The sequence below is a fragment of the Dinoponera quadriceps genome, unplaced genomic scaffold (assembly GCF_001313825.1).
Source record: "Dinoponera quadriceps isolate SergipeBrazil2010 unplaced genomic scaffold, ASM131382v1 scaffold533, whole genome shotgun sequence".
Classification (NCBI taxonomy): Eukaryota; Metazoa; Arthropoda; class Insecta; order Hymenoptera; family Formicidae; genus Dinoponera; species Dinoponera quadriceps.
This window is the reverse complement of record NW_014554780.1, coordinates 1,227,676-1,243,846: the sequence shown is the minus strand read 5'-3', so window position 1 is coordinate 1,243,846 and position 16,171 is coordinate 1,227,676. Positions and strand designations below refer to the sequence as shown.

The window sequence follows — 16,171 nt, the reverse complement described above, 5'->3', positions numbered from 1 at the left end:
ACACACACACACACCTATCCACCCACTCGGAATCTCACCCTCGGGATATTTTTCTCCCTCATCATGTCCAGCGAGCTGCGCAACGCAGCGTCGCGTCTTTGTGCGTTTTTCCTTCTCCCGTCGCGGCATTTCTTCCACCACCTTTCTCTCTAACTTTCTCTCTCTCTCTCACTCACCTACTCTCCCTTGCTCGACCTTTTCCCATTCTTTTCTCTTCCCGTCTCGTCCCTTCGTTCCTTTCTTCTCTTTCATGTTTGCTAGCGAAGGCTTTTTTGCCTTTTCTCGTGATTCCTTCCCGTCCCGCAACGTTGCGAGCTGAATCTAGCCCGGTCTCAAAGGTCTCGCCGACATTCTCAAAATATGCTAACTCCTCCTATTTTCCTGACTTTATCTCTCTCAGGGACGGATTTACACGTAGACACACGTGAGACGTTAACGGAGCGTCTGAAAAATAAGCGGTTTTTAGCGAAGTGGTATAAAGACGGAAATAGGAACGCAAAATTCCACAAAATTCGCGAGACACGAACTGTAATTTTACCGAGTTTCTTAACTCTCTCGAAACTGATAATATTCAACGATCTCCCGGTATAACATTTCGCATTTTCAACATATATCTTATGCAAGAATAGTCTCGAAATCAGATTCAATTTTAAGATGCGTAGAAAGGAGAAGTCTTTTCTATATACACACACACATACACACACATAGATCCTGAAACATCCATCCCCACCACGGAACTTTCTGCACTTTTGATCGCTCTCTCGGCAGACTTCAAGCCGCCTTAAACTAATTTCCCGCGGTCTAGACCTGAATTAAGTTTTTCGTAATCGCTTTCCTCTTCTTCTCCCGTAACATTCATCGCAAAGCATCGTCTCGAGATTCTAGCATGCGTCCCAGCATTAATCCACCGCTGTCTCTCCCCTCCGTCTATTCTTCCCTCTCCCACTTTCGCGGACACTCTCCGCTCTTCGCGGCTCGAAAAGTGGATATTTATGTCGTTCTGCGCCCGCGAGCCAGCCTCTTTTTCGAGAGGAAACGAAATAAAGGGTTTCCGCTCGGTTCCCCCGTAACTCGCCCGGCTCCTTTCCGACATTCCCGCGCACGCTCTATGAACCCGTGCTTATTACATCAGCGATTTTCCCTCGAACCGTCGCGACGACCTCCCTTTGTTGTCGGGCTTCTTATTTGCGAAGTGTGGAAAAAATGACATTAGCGCTGACTATGGAGATCCTTTCCGAACGTTTGCACTTTGTTTATCGAGACGCGGCTGAACGAAGGGAAATTCACGGTGAGTGCTTCTTTCAGTTTTAACGTCGGCCACTTTGTTGTCTGCCTTATTATAAAGTGAAATCGCGCAAATTTTAATCTCGCTCAAAGGGAAATGAAATTCAATTAGCGAAATCATTTTTTTTGCGCCATTTTTTAATGAGAATAAAAACTACGAAATTTGTAGAGTCTCTCTCTCTCTCTCTCTCTCTATCTATCTTTCTCTCTCATGTCCTTAATATTTCGTGTTTCTCCGTCGAAGATTCACTTCGTCTTACAACTGCAATTGCAGGAGATGAACATGTAAGCATTATCAGACGCAGAAGTTTAATCTAATCGGCTTCTCGCGTTATACTTTATTTATACCGTAATAATGGGAAAGCGGAAGTGCGCATCCATTCGCTTAGCCGGGCTTCATAATTACGCAATACGCTGGATAATCTCAGGGCTGAACTTTCTTTACTCGCAAAATTTACGACGAGGAGAGCTTGATTACGATTGCTTGCTTCCTCATTGTGAGGAATTGTCCGGACTCTCTGCGAGTTCTTTAATCGGATGCTTAACGCGAAGTTAACATTGGAACGGCGGTAGCTGTAGTATCCGTGGAAATCAGCTGGTAGCGGGAAGAAACAAGTGACGGACGGACTACCTTGAGGAATTGCAAATAAATGTTTATTGCACAAGAAGGGAAGAGTATTATCATAGAAATTATTATTTACTTAAATTGATGGGCGGTGCGAAATAATACTCGAATTTCATGTAATTTCATATTTTATTTATTTGCGCAGTACGCGAAAAACAATTGCATAAATTGTGGCTTTTCGTTTATCGAGAAATTCGCTCATCCGTTTGATTTTATTTATTATCGTAATTTATTTGGTCGGGTATAATATTTCACGATGGTTGAGCCTTCTCAACGCATGAACTTCCAAAGCCCCGAAGTCACTATCGCATGCTCCTGACGGGAAGATTATTATGCGAGGGGGCTTCGTGAAGAAGAGTGCAAGGGTGACGATATCAAATAGAAGTCTCTTCTTTTCTTGTTTACGCTTTATTTATCATCGTACAGCAGAAAAGGGATGAGACCCCGAGTCGTGATGCACCTTAGGCGCTCGGTGCCTCTCTATAATTATACCGGGTGGAATGCCCTCAATGAACTTTGCTTGTGAACTTTACGACGACGAAACAGTCGTCGCAATTTCCCGCCTCGTCGTTAACGCAACGACGTCGCCGTGTTCAGCCGAAGCCTGTAAAAAATACGGCGCCACCGTAAAGTCGAGAAAATACACGCGGTATATCAACGATAATTTCTACGTCGAGTTTTTATCATCGACTTTATATATATGTGTATATGTAACGCATTATAACTAATTTTTCGCATACTTATTTTGTTGCAGAGGAAGTGTTCAATTCGAACGCGGCTCTTTGGTTTTCTCCGAGCGGCAATAAATTGGCATTCGGCTATTTCGATGACTCAAACACCCCTATTATGACCATACCGTTTTACGGATATCCCGGAAGCTTGACCTTCCAGTACACATCGGCAATACCGATTCACTACCCCAAGGTAAGCACACACTTCGTCATATTCCATTCTGTTTTTTTTCAGCGTATCCAATCAAAGAACGTCTTTATCCGATATGAAAGTTACGAGATGCCAAGTCGTTAGATTATGAAATATCTCATGTATATTTTTCACAATGCGTTTGTGTACACAGTATCCAAATATAATAGGCGGATATAGGTGCGTTATTTCCGTTGTAATATCTTCATACATTTTTCATAAATATATTTCTGCATTCGCGAAATGCTCGTCATAAATTTCACATTTTTCGTACTCGCGTTATTTTAATTAGTTGTTTTCTTGTTTACGCATTTACGGGAAATGAGATTCCTAGGGGAGGAAAACATAATGTCACTTTAAAAGGCGGCATTCCTAAACGTTCCTAGACGCTCTCAGAAACGTCTCTTTCACTTTGTGTCCTCGCGAACTTCCGTGTCGCACGACTGTCCGAGATATGAAAAGCCATCTAATCGAAAGTTTACATCCTGAAAAGAGGAGAGCACTGTGAATATGACACCCCTGCATTTTTCAATGCCGTTTTATAGCCCGCGATTAACGTCGCCGTGAAAAAAAATAGTGCGGCATAGAAGAATATTCGTCGTCGAGCCGGCCGTTGAATAACATCTTTGTTCTCTTGGCCGATGAAGATAGTCGCAGTTTCATTCGCATATTGCGCAACACGTAAATATACGTATCAGCAATTTTGCTTTACATTACCTTTCTTCTGCGCAATAAATTTTCGCAAAATAAATTAGAATAATCTGCAGAAAGTGTAAAGTGAAGAGATTTTATAAATTTCGAAATACTAATTTGATAAAACTCATCGTTAATATTTGCGATGCCTGTTGACGTTTCTGTCTTTCTCTTTTCTTTCCTTGTATCCACTGTCATTGATGTGACAAATCTAGACGAATATTTAAATGTACGCGCGTCATTTCTGCATTTCTCAGCGTGTTTTCACTTAACCTATGATTATAGAATATCTCGTGGCGCAATTGTTCGAACAGTGAAATAGGAATGGCGATTGTGACGGGTACACTCTCTTTCGGAGATTTTTCTTGCCCTCGCGTATACCCCAGCGAAGTTCCGTGTGAATTGATTTCTTTTCCGGAGCGCGGAGGAATTCAAAGTTTGACGTGCAGCTTTATTCCGTTTTGTTCCGTTGCCATCTGAGAGAAACGACTCTATAAGTATATAATCTTGCAGCCACGGATTAAAGTCACCGGCTCGTCAGCCGAGCGATTCATTTCGCGCAAACCGCTATTCTGTCATTTCCCCGGAGAAAAGCATTAATGTACATTCATCTGGATTTCTTCCAGCCCGAGACTTCATTGCGCGTTTCAGGCCCGTGCTCCGAGAAATATTTTGACAGAACGCGAAGGACATTTCGTTTATTTGAATTCTGTTCAAAGTCACGATAATGATCGCGATAAACAAACTTGCATAAATATTCATTTCTAATAAAAAGGTAATATATTAAAGAGACAAGCTTGTCCCGGAAATTTATACCCTCGCAAAATTCCGCCGAAATTACAGTAAAATGCAAAATGTCCGAAGGATTTGAATAATTTTACCTTATCATTTGAAAATGAATCATTACGTGGTCTATGTGGTAATAAATTCGTCATTTGGGGAGTATCATATTAATGGTAAAATCATTAAATGCGCGAAATTAATATTATTGTTTAAAAAATAACTGCGTTTTATCAAATAAACGTTATAAATTCCTTTTTAATTGGCAGATGGTAAATTATAAATGCATAAACTCATTTAATTTCCCTTAATTTATGTAAAATCGATATTTTATGTGCAATTCGTTAACGTGATTCCAAAATAAGCGGGATCATAAATATCATATCACAATGACGTGAGGGAGAGCCTGTGAATTATGTTTATGACTACACGTATTTTACACGAGAAATTTTGTCCCTTGAATTGAATTCCGTTAAATTTACTTCCTCGCGCTGAGTAATACTTATTACGTAATGAAATTTTTGTGTTTACTGATCATGGGCGTTAGCTTGTTGCCACTTTACCAGAAAGTTCCGCGGGCGGAGGTAAGAAAATTCTGCAATTTACTAAAAAGCGATCAGGAACTACCTTTAAGTTGCGGACAAACGGCTAGGGAAAGGCAGTTGCATCCAACGGCGCCGTATTACTTTTTTCCGAGGCAAGTGTCGCTTTACTTTTCGGCAATTTGATATTAATGTGATATCGCCGAGTTGGGCAAACGGATGAAACAGTGCGAACGGCAATTGTAGCGTCTCGTGTCTCGAAATTAAACAAGATTGCTATTAAAACTTTCGATATTGGGACGAGCGAGATTTCAGTGCACTTAAAGTTATCGGTGAAGGAACAGCCACGGGGTGAGCAAAATCGAAGATTTATGTTTCCAATTTCATTAAAACATTTCCCCGCGCAAACAAGCAAGCTTGCAAACAACAACTTTACGCACTCCATGGGAAAACTGCATTTCTCGTGTAAATATATACACAATGTGATACACACGGAAACTTATCTGGAGAACTATCGCGTTGGCGTGACATTCCACATCCGCGTGCGACCGGATTATACGTCACGCGAAAATCAATTCGACAGAGCGGAAGAATTTCAATTCCCCGCTCGGTGCTGATACTAACTTAGTCACAAAGAATTCTGCTATTGAGATCAAAATCGAAGAGATTACAGTGACTACCCACTGTATCGATGTGCGATACAATAATCCTCTTCCATCATAGTTGGTTGATTGGATATTCTTTTTTTCTTTACTAGTCAAGGAACGAGTAATGTTCCAGATATAAGTAGAAAAGCACAGGTGAATTCGATATATCGAGAATCCGTCATTTTCTTTGCACGGTGATACTTAGAGCAAACGAGTAAAGGAGCGACAGAAGGAATCTAGCANCTAAAAACAAAGATTCCCCCCCCCCCCTCTCTCTCTTCCGTCTGTCTTCTCGTTGTTCTCCGATAACCATCACTCGTTTCAACATCGCTGTACCGCATTATAGATCCGTCTCTTTTGTTTCAGAGCGGCACGACGAATCCAACGGTGAAGCTGTTCTGCGTCGACCTGGACATGGTGGTGCAGGGCAACGTGACCTTGGTGGAGATCGAACATCCGCCGGAGCTGTCCACCACTGAAAGAGTCCTGTCGGCGGTGAGCTTCCCCACGGACGAGCTCGTCTACGCGACTTGGATGAACCGGGTGCAGAACAGGGCGTATTTCCAGCTCTGTAACGTCGACAGCCTGCTGCCAAATTGCACGACAGTAGGTACTTCCTCATCCCTCGCGGAAGTAATCCGCCGCCCCTCTGGCGGCCGGCGACGGCCCCGGCGCTCGTTTGATAGTCCGCTTTGCCGAGGATCCGTCGTCCTTGCTCTCTTGCGCAGATCTTAATTTAGGCGGCCGCTCCTTCAGTCCAGGCAATAGTATTTTAATTAGCGCGCACTTGCCGGCGGCTGGCTAATTCGCAGTTCCGCGAGTCACCCTCTTTCCCTCCCTCGTAATTGTTTCTTACGAAATTTCACCGTTGTGCGAATTTTGCGAGTATCGGAGGATTTCACGCACGGCCGGATTATGTAAAATTAATCTCCGCTTGTCAGAAGCGCGGGATTAACCTCGCGGGGAGCAGTATTCCCGCGAGATATTTTGCATGCCGGCCACGTGAGCTCCGCCATATCAAAAGAATATCCACAAAGGAGGCGGAAGCGACATCGTACGTTCAATAAAAGACCATAATTAGAACTTCTGACTCCGCATGTGTGTGTGTGTGTGTGTTTTTTTTTGTTTTTTTATATCCCGTCAAAGAAAGGAGGAACGCGGTGCTTTTGTTAACTTTATAATTACATTTTTACGCGAATACTTTTGCAAAGAGTGAGATGTTGGTAGGATGAGGATATTTTAATGATTAATTACGAAGGAACATATGCTACTTCATTAAGCGGCGGGGGATGCAATTTTCTGACGAAGGAACGCTCGCTGTTCCTAGGCGCTGTCGTATAGCGAGAAAAATGGCTGGGTGGAGCAGTTCGAAGCGCCTGTCTTCAGCGACAACGGTACGTCGTTCATCCTGATATTGCCGCAGAAACAAAAGAATGGCACCGATTGGAGACACGTTGTGCTGGTTACGAATGCAACTAGCGACAATCCGACCACCACCGCCCTAACATCCGGTTATTTTGTGGTGGCAGAGATAGTGACGTGGGATCAGGAGGGCTCGTATCTGTGAGTACAAATGCAATTATTTTGTAGGGAAAGTGAATGTGTTAAGAAAATGCGGGTGGAACACGAAAAAATTGTCGAGATCGTGAAGATATTCTTCTTATCCTAACTCTACTGTTCCACATACAATAATCGTTTTATAAAAGGAAATGACATTATCAAATTCATATATATTTTAAGCCACTTATTTAATTAAAAATATTATATAAAAAACATCATTATTTTTTTTACCAGGGCGGTTCGCGAAAGAACAAGACGAAAATTATTTACGACTTGATGCAATATTCCGAATTATATCGCTGATTTTAAAGTGTGTGTTCAAAGTGTTTTTTTTTTTTTATTTATCCGTTTGACGACACGAAAATACGTCGACGCGACTTTCGGCCAAGAATTACAAAAACATTTTCAATGCGCGAATAGTTTAGAAATCGAGGCTCGAATCGGGTCACTGGTATCGATCATTAATTAAATGGGAATCTGTATAAACGATATAATTATACGAAGCTCAGACAGGAAAGTTCTTTCAAGAAGCCAAATCAGTCCAATTACTTAAAACTTCCACGCCGGTAATCTACTAATGATCGAGCCAAATAGATTACGTTTTCACTTCCCCGGTAACTTCCCGACAATCTCAGCTTCTTTTCAGTAACTACGAATTAGGAAACGGCCCAACTCGCGATCGATTTGCCATCGACGGATAATTTAATGGAACAGAGATAATTTAATCAGTGACATACGTCGCGGTAATTTATTCGTCACCCGAGCATTTAATTACAGAGTGATGGGCGTATATGTTTATCGAAATTAACACAATTAATTCTTTAATCGAAGTTTAATCATGTACAAGAGTTTCCGGTTGAATTTGTCCACATTTATTCATCCGTAATTTATATCTTGAAAGTGCGCGTTCACCATACAGAAAAACATATTAAGGATATCACTTGGCTAAATATAGTCGCCGCAACGAAATATTGACGTTATTTTTCGTCCATGCGTACAAAAGGGAGGTAGAAACTATAGTATTCTGCATGGTTATCCCAATTTCCCTCTCCAATCGTAGAGACTGTGGTTGCAGCAATCGCACAGCAGTTTTCTCCGTCTGCGTCTTTTCGAATTCTTCCCTGGGAAAAAAGCAAGACTTCTCGTTTCGATACCCTATCGTTTCTTTGTCGGACAAAGAGCCGTTGTCACGTACATATGCGCAGTCATATTACGAGTCCTCGAGTACGAGAGACTCCGCTCGCCTCCCGGATTCGCTCATCTCGGCCGATGACGTTCGGAACGATAGCGGCGGCGCGAAATGGCTCGGAAGTAATTTACGAAGTGAAAGCAGAACTCGCGACGGTGCGGAGCTGGAAAGTTGCGTGATGTCGGCGGCTTTGGGACGAGAGAGAGAGAGAGAGAGAGGGCGGGTTGACCCCGCCTCGCAAGAAGCGGTCGACTTAATTGCGCGTTCATAAATTAAACGAGATCTCGGGGGCCGAGCGCGGCCGCCGTCTCGTCGCGCGAATTCGCTTTTTCCGCGTCTCGAAATCCGCCGGTCGATTAACGCTCGATGGAAGTGGCCGACGGGAATCGAATTACTGGCAGATCGCGCGATCAGAAGTTGGTACGTCGACGTCGTCGTCACTGAAGACGACTTCCTGCCGTGCTCTTCCCCGAGATGCCGTTAGGAAAGAACATTGGAATATCCACTCCATCTTGCAGACAAATTGCCTCCATCGGGCGTTAATGATGTCGCTTAAAGTTTCGTCGCATTGGCGTCTGGTTGCGTCGAAAGATAGCTGAAATCCAAAGCGATGTCGAGACGACGAGGATATCGAGAACGAATTCTGGTAGCTGCGGCGATCCAACGGTGTATTGAGAGCTTCGTTCTTAATCAAACGTCGTTCCTTGCTAAAACAATTCTACACAATTGCGTCGCGGGAAAATTCAAGTTGCGAACGAGGTAGAAAACGACGTTCGGAGGACTATTAGGTATGTGTAAATTAATTCGGTGCTTTCGTTACCAGAAATCAGACGCAAGAGTTCACTAACTACGGTCGCCGCTAAACCGGGACGTTAACGTTGTGCCGTGTAAACGTGCTCATTAGAAAAATCAATACTTTGTAATATCTGAAATTAGCTGTATATTAAGTTACCGAAAGGTTGCCGGGTAGTCGAGATTGACAGCACCGGTACATATACCCGCTTGACGAATGTAACCAAGTCATTTAGCTGTCCGTCGTTCTTGTTGTGTGCGCAAGATTGCCAGCATGAGCGAGCGCGAACTGTATTCCGGCAACGCGCATGAATTAATCATCGGAATGGCATAAACAGAGCACGACGTTCAGGAGTTATTCAGTGGCGTTTGCGTTTGCGGCTTGTGCGGACGACATAACGCGTTCCGCTAATCAATGCGCGGAATTCGCAATACGATCGAATTTACATATCCGAACGCATCGATATGCATATTACATGTACATACATATATATTTACACACATATACGTATATGATATATGATATCGGGCACACACACTCTGCATATCTCCAGATCCGAACAATTAATATGTGAATAATTAATATTATTCTCTTCCGAGCGTGTACGCTTCGTTCGGCGGCCTTATTTGCCGGAATATATTCTCGCTTCCGCAGGCGCAAAAAGTCTCTCGTCATTTTCGTCAACGTTGAGAAGGGTTCGAGTCGGCGACCGTAACGTTTGCTAATTAATCGCACGTGCGACGTTTATCGCGCTTGCCACTCCATTTGCCGCGTTCGTCTCTCGTTGGTCCGACTTTTTCATGTGAATTTGATCCTATCAAAAACATTCCCCTTCGATTCGAACATCGTTTTCTTATAGGGCTCCTGGGGGGCTCTATTCAGGACGCTGAATATGCCTTTCTGATTCTCAGGCTGAAACGCGACGTTGTACGCGAACTTTATAATTCCAACGTCATCGAGAGACGAGTGTAATCGCAAGATATCAAGAGCGTTAAGAACTCCGAATTAGTTCGTAACATCGAGCGTCTCGCGAACAATCTCGCTGAACCAGCCCGCTCCTCCTCGGTACGCGTCGAGCGATGTTCGTGAGCTGTTTCCGAAAACCGAGGTGGAAGCAAATGGAAATGTCAGCGTGTCAGTGCAGCCCGGGAGATAAACACCGGCCGGTTACGTCCTTATTATTCTACTCGACGCGTCGCATACCCGTTAACCTTGAACCCGCCGCGACGCGGGGATCATATACGTTGCTGTTTCTCGCGCGGCTCCTCCCGCTCCACCTTAATTTAAATAGGTTCTTCAATTGCGAGCATCCCGCGTAAATTACATCTTTCTACCCCCGTTGATTTATCATCGCACTTATTCACCCCCCCCCCCNNNNCCCCCCCCCCCTGTTTTACATATAAATGCGTATACAAGCCGCTTCCCGCGGAAAGGTTCGCGCGTCACGGGAGGCGAATTCAACAACGCCTGTCGCACACCGTGCGTCCGCGGTGTCGGATTTAATTTCACGTTTCCTCCATTTTTTGCATTTGACGCTTATCCCTTTATCTAATTTATAGCGCCGGCGTGGTGTCAACAGAGCGACACGTGTCGCTTTAATTCAGTCGCCGCGAAATAACAGCGCGAGCTGCTCCTCCACGCATGTTTCACGGGACGACGCGCGTATATCGAATGTGTGTAAACGCGCGATTTGTGTTTTACGCGCACCCCTCCGGCTGCATTCAAAATAGTCGGTCTGTCGAACCATTTTCTTAGGAATCGTTTGGAATTTTCGCCGCATATTGATGAAAGTACGCGTCTGTCAAGTTAGAAAAATGATTCGAAAGTTAAAATATTCGCAATTATAGATGACACTTTTTGTATCTCGTATATACCCTCGAGGTTGATGTCCTCTTCCTCTCAAAAAAGAAACGTCAATTTTCGCAGGATAATGTAATAAACCTATGAAATATTCCTTTAGTATCGCCACTGAAAATTCAACGGCACGGGCCATCTACCTAATTTTTGTTTCGCCGTAACCATGATTATGGAAAACGATTATGGAAGAATTCACATTTCGCCCCCCCCCCCCCTCTCCCCTCTCCATCGTCATCTAGCGCGTGTTGCCGGGGCGTTCCGTCGCCGGGACCGCGTCCTCACGATTTCAATCTCAACTTTTATAAACTTCTTAACACCCTCACGCTACGCTAAGACGGGCTCGGGCGGCCGCTTCTATCCGGCCGGCGCTGTTTAAGATTTAGAATAAACCGCTCAAAAGTTCGGCGTCTTTTCCCCAGACAGATTGGACGCGTCCTTTTCGCGCGGACGTGCTCGCCCTCACCATCCTGACGATTTCCGTCGCGGGAGGGGGAGGATTTCTCGGCTTAATCCCCGAATGCTAAGCACGCTCGAGCTCCTCTCTCCTCTCCCGAGAGGAGAGTTCACCAGTGTTATCATACGAGAGAAATCGCGCAGCTGTCACACACACCTCGATCGCGGTCCGTTTCGCTCGATGAGGATCCGATAGCCGCCGTCCTCGCTCGCTCGCGATCCGTCACGCGGCTTTAATGACCGCGATATTTAACTGGCCAACGCGCGAGACGAAATTCGGGGACGGCACGTTATCGGGGGTACCCCACCCGAGAGATAAGATGGTAACGATCACGCGGTGAATCAACGGAAACGCGACTTTTCCACGTGACTCCGGCCTCCCCTTGGCGCGATAGAGCGCGCTCGTCCGTTCGCGCGCAATTGACATTCGATCGAGGCGTTTTTCAGCCAATTTAAGCCGTCATCGATGGTATGTCGTTGTTTGCGCAGCCGTTGCTCGTCGTTTCTCGGCCCGTTCTAGCCCGCCCGGCAACAAATCACGAACGCGACGTGGCGTTCACAAAAGGACGGCCCTTCCTATCTCGTCGGCGAAACTATCGAACGTATCGACAAATATTATCGGAGCTCTCCAAGAAAACCTCCCCGGCTATTTCGCGTCGGGCACTTTCCGGGCCACGCTGTGTCCAATTGCGGGCTGTATATAACGTAAACGAGCGATCGTTACGTGTACGAATACGTGGAGGGAAGAAGGGGGGGTGGCGATCGACCGCCTGGTGGGTAATGGTTTCATGAAAGAATCCACGAAATGTCTATCAGTTTGCGGTGAGCGCGGCGGCGCGGGAATAACCGAGCTCCCTCCTCTCCCCCCCCAATACCCATCAGAAGCAATAACGATACTCGCTACTTTATTGAAAGAATTTCTGATACACAGCCACATCTATAACGGGGTGAATTGTTCTGACAATAACCAACGCGACGACGTTAGCCGCGAGGGCTTCGTTAACAGCCGCGCAGAAACGCGGCTAGCTCTCATCCATTTTTGAAGCTGATGGGGAGGATAAAGCGAAATTAATTCGCGCGAGGGAGTGAGACCGCGAGAATCAGCATCGCGCGATTTCATCGGCGCGGGCGCTCCTTTGTGATGTAAAGGAATAACAAAGCGCGTGACGTCTATTAGAAAGGTAAGAGGGGGGAACGAGATAAAGCTCACCAAATTAGGTAGGTGTTGTTGCGAGAGTTTAAATAACAACGAACGTCATAAGTTAAACGTTAAAGAATTCAGCAAATGACTGCCGAGCAGGAAGTAATGGAAAAGCGAGGAACCGCGTTGCTCCTGTTGCTTTGAGAGTAAATAGTCGAATTAATTACTTCCCACGTAGAAAATCGCTACGAATCTAATTGGGCCTCGGTCCGATTTCCCAAAGTAATTATGGATTTTAGTTGGGAAATCTAGTCGGAAAACCTCGCAGGTTCCGGTTAGAAGTATAACGTTTCAATATGTATACGGAAAGAAGGATTTGGTAACTTATAACAGAATTCAGTTAGTTGCTGTTAAATAATTCGGTAAAATATTGCGGGCGAAATATTCGACAACGGTTACGAGATCATCCGACAACCTCGAGAAGGTAAAAAGTCTTACAAAAGTGTTGACAATTTGTCGCCGTTCACGTGGGATCGATCAATGGCACTTCGCGCGTCGTAACGCGAACAATAACAAACAAGTCGTCGAAGTTAGCTTCGGATAAGTAAACAACGGCCTGAGGTAAGATATACTTTGAGTTCAGCGGGAAAAGAGGATCCTCCTCGCTCCCCCGTAACGAAAGGCGCAGCTTGTCGCGATAGGCCAACTTTAAATTGCGCCGTTGAAAGTTTCATCGCGTTTCTGAAGACAGATAACTTCGGGCGGCGCTCCGCCGGAAATTCGCGGGAGCATGCGTGCCGCTCCGCGAAAATTGCCATGTAAAACGGTGCCGTTTATTCCGCCCTTATTCGAAGATGAGCCCCGGCGAAATTATAAGCGGTGCTCTCTCGTGATAGCCGTATTATGGTAAGCATCGTGATGGTAGCCCGTAACGCCGTGCTTAGGAGCCGTTAGATAATGGACTCCATCGTGGATAAATAGGGCCCTGAGATGTATCGCGCCCGTTTATCGCGCTCTCGATGCATCTCGGGGATGAAATACGCGAGACGCTCGTCGAGTTCTGGTTATATAAACAGGGTGGAGCAACTGAATTCGATGTAGCGAAAGTCCCGTCGTTTTATTCGCTGGACGCGCGCAGCAAGCGAGTCAAGCGCATAGAAAAACGTATGTGATGAGTGGTTAAAGGAATTAACTGACCACGGTCGATTATTCTTAAAGCATAAGGAGAATTATTGACTGCTATTGGTCAGTTTGGTTATTACTACTTACGTCCTGTTGCTTACGTTTTTCCATGCTTAAGAGCTAAGTAATTGAGAGAATGAAGATGAGCGAGGAAGAAGGGTTTCAGGTTGTAAGAAATTAATTTCAATAATTAGCTTCTAAGTGAGAATACTTTCCCTGTAATTTGTAACTACTTGTTATAATCTAGCGTATTAAAGAAGGATTTTATCGAGATCATGATAAGCACTCAGAAAAATAACTCAGGGATATCAGTTAAATCTCATCAGCTAGTTCGAACTGTTGAACTGATCATTCGCGACGTGAACATTCGGACGATGAATCTCACCTGTTTGTCTTTTTTTTGACATTTCGGGATCGCCGGTAACTATTAATCCAGCCCGTATTCCCGTGTTTCGATATCGAATCGGCGCTGTTGAATCGGCGATGCTTATCGGCCGGTCGTTGTAAACGCGTGCGTGCATCGTTACGCATTGGTTAAAGTAAAAATGATAATCAGCGCGTATCCGCGAATATATCGCGGATAACGCTCGCTTCGGTACGCAGCCCGTAATTCTGGCCTCGGGATTTTCGGAGCTTCCAGCTTTCGGATATTAGCTTTTAATATCGCGCGGTAACTACGAGTTAACTTCGCTAACTGGAAACTTGGCGAATCGGCGGCGGGTAACTACGGAAGTAGTCGCGCACGTAGCGGCGCGGGACGCATCTCGAACAAAAGTGGCACGCACCCGTGAGTTTACACTTATCAGCTGGCGATAGGTCTGCTGATTATTAATTTCATTGGGAAGCGCGGCCTCTACTTTGCTGCTCAAACCGGTAAGTCTGTAATTAAATGGCAGCGGGCGGTAACTAACGTGCCGGGATCAATTCCGGCAATGCACCACGGCAACGCGAAGAAAAGAAAGATCGCCCTATCGGTTATCCCCCGGGTCAACCGGGTCGAAGCAATTTCGTTCACCTAAATCATCAGAATTCTGCTTTCGTTCGCTTCACATGTCTCCTCATTTACCGCGAGAGATTGCGCGGAAATTCAACCGAGTCGTGCCTGCGGTGCGACTTTCTGATCGCGTAATTATTACGAATGAAGCTGGAATTTATATTCGAAGTTACGGCTCCTTGAAACTTCGAGACTTTGAATTTCCGACGCATTATATTCGCATTGTGAAATTTTGAAGCGCGAAAGTTCGAACATCCGTTTGGATATACGGAATTTCAAGAACGGAAATACGTGTGCTCGTTCTGCAGGCGTGGTAAATAATATCTTGCGTAGTCGTTTTCGATAGGTTGTCAACTTGCGTTGGACGAAGGGCATCGCAACGAATTAACACTCGCGACAATTAGAGACCTTGGTTGTCGTGCGCGTCTCTTTGATGATCACACGAAGCCGACAATACGCGTAGATGACATTTCTCGGGGTAAAATCTCAAAATCCCGAAATACGCGCACACACGAATTTCGTTGCAGGCAACTCAACGAAATTACGTTGAAAATTCGATCGACCCGAGGCTGCGTTCTATTTTGACACGCGCTTTCCCTTGCCAAACTCGATCCGATCCATTTTCCGCGAGGTCGTTCCGGTGCTTTCCCTTTGACGTGTGCTTCAAGTAATCCCTAATTTGCCATAATGAGGCAACATATCTCTCCCACCGGCCGTTTAGTCTAGTAGAACTTAACCCTGCCAGGGTATTATCATCCTCGGTTATGACAATGAAGTATCAGCTGCCAGGCGGGAGAGTCTCGAGGGTCCCGGAACCCCTCGGAACCGAGCCGTCGACTTGCCCGAAGTCGATCGATCTTCATTTTCGAAGAAAGGCGCGAAGTGGAGAACCACCAAAAGTTGAAATCCTCGAATACGCGTTCGCGAATGACGGGGGCGCCTCGGCCCGAGGTCGTTCAAGATTGATGCGATAGGCTAAATTAACAGGATGCTCGAATTAATCCATTCTAAATAACCTCAGAACCTCATCTATCTTGCCAGCCCTGCGGAACTACCGGCGACTTACCGTGTTCGCTGGTTCCCGTCGATTTCCTCAAGCAATAGAGGGATTTACGTGCGCGTCCCCGGTCCGCCGACTTAAAACTCTGAGCTCCTTACCTTATCGAGTAATTAATGATTTCACGTGTGGCGTTTCGACACGTTACATCCCACGAAACGGGAGGGGGACTTGAGGTGAACTCAAAGGCACACTATTCTTTCGGCTTTCCTCGTATAACGTCGTTTGAGAAATTGTTCCGTCGAGATAAGTTTCGGCTTTACTTCATTAATCATAGTAATGCGTTGGATAAGACAGTTATACCAGCTACAATGCTGTTGCCTCGTCTACATACACGTATTGGTCGCATTTTTCTGTAGAAACTCTCTGTATTATCGTTTATTTTCTTTTTTCTTTCCTTTTGTGACCAGTGAGACTATTATTAGGATTATTAAGAATCTTTAAGATTTAATA

At 45.2% G+C, this 16,171-nt stretch overlaps 1 protein-coding gene across 7 annotated transcripts in view; it reads left to right on the top strand.

Moving 5' to 3' along the window:
• Positions 1-16,171, top strand: part of LOC106741812 (venom dipeptidyl peptidase 4) — a 274,378-nt gene that overhangs the window by 238,424 nt on the left and 19,783 nt on the right. For all 7 annotated transcript variants that reach the window (XM_014614165.1, XM_014614172.1, XM_014614169.1 and 4 more), the window contains 3 exons: positions 2,664-2,833; positions 5,859-6,098; positions 6,820-7,055. In XM_014614165.1, coding sequence (XP_014469651.1) covers positions 2,664-2,833; positions 5,859-6,098; positions 6,820-7,055 — 646 coding nt within the window. The remainder of the gene's footprint in view (positions 1-2,663; positions 2,834-5,858; positions 6,099-6,819; positions 7,056-16,171) is intronic.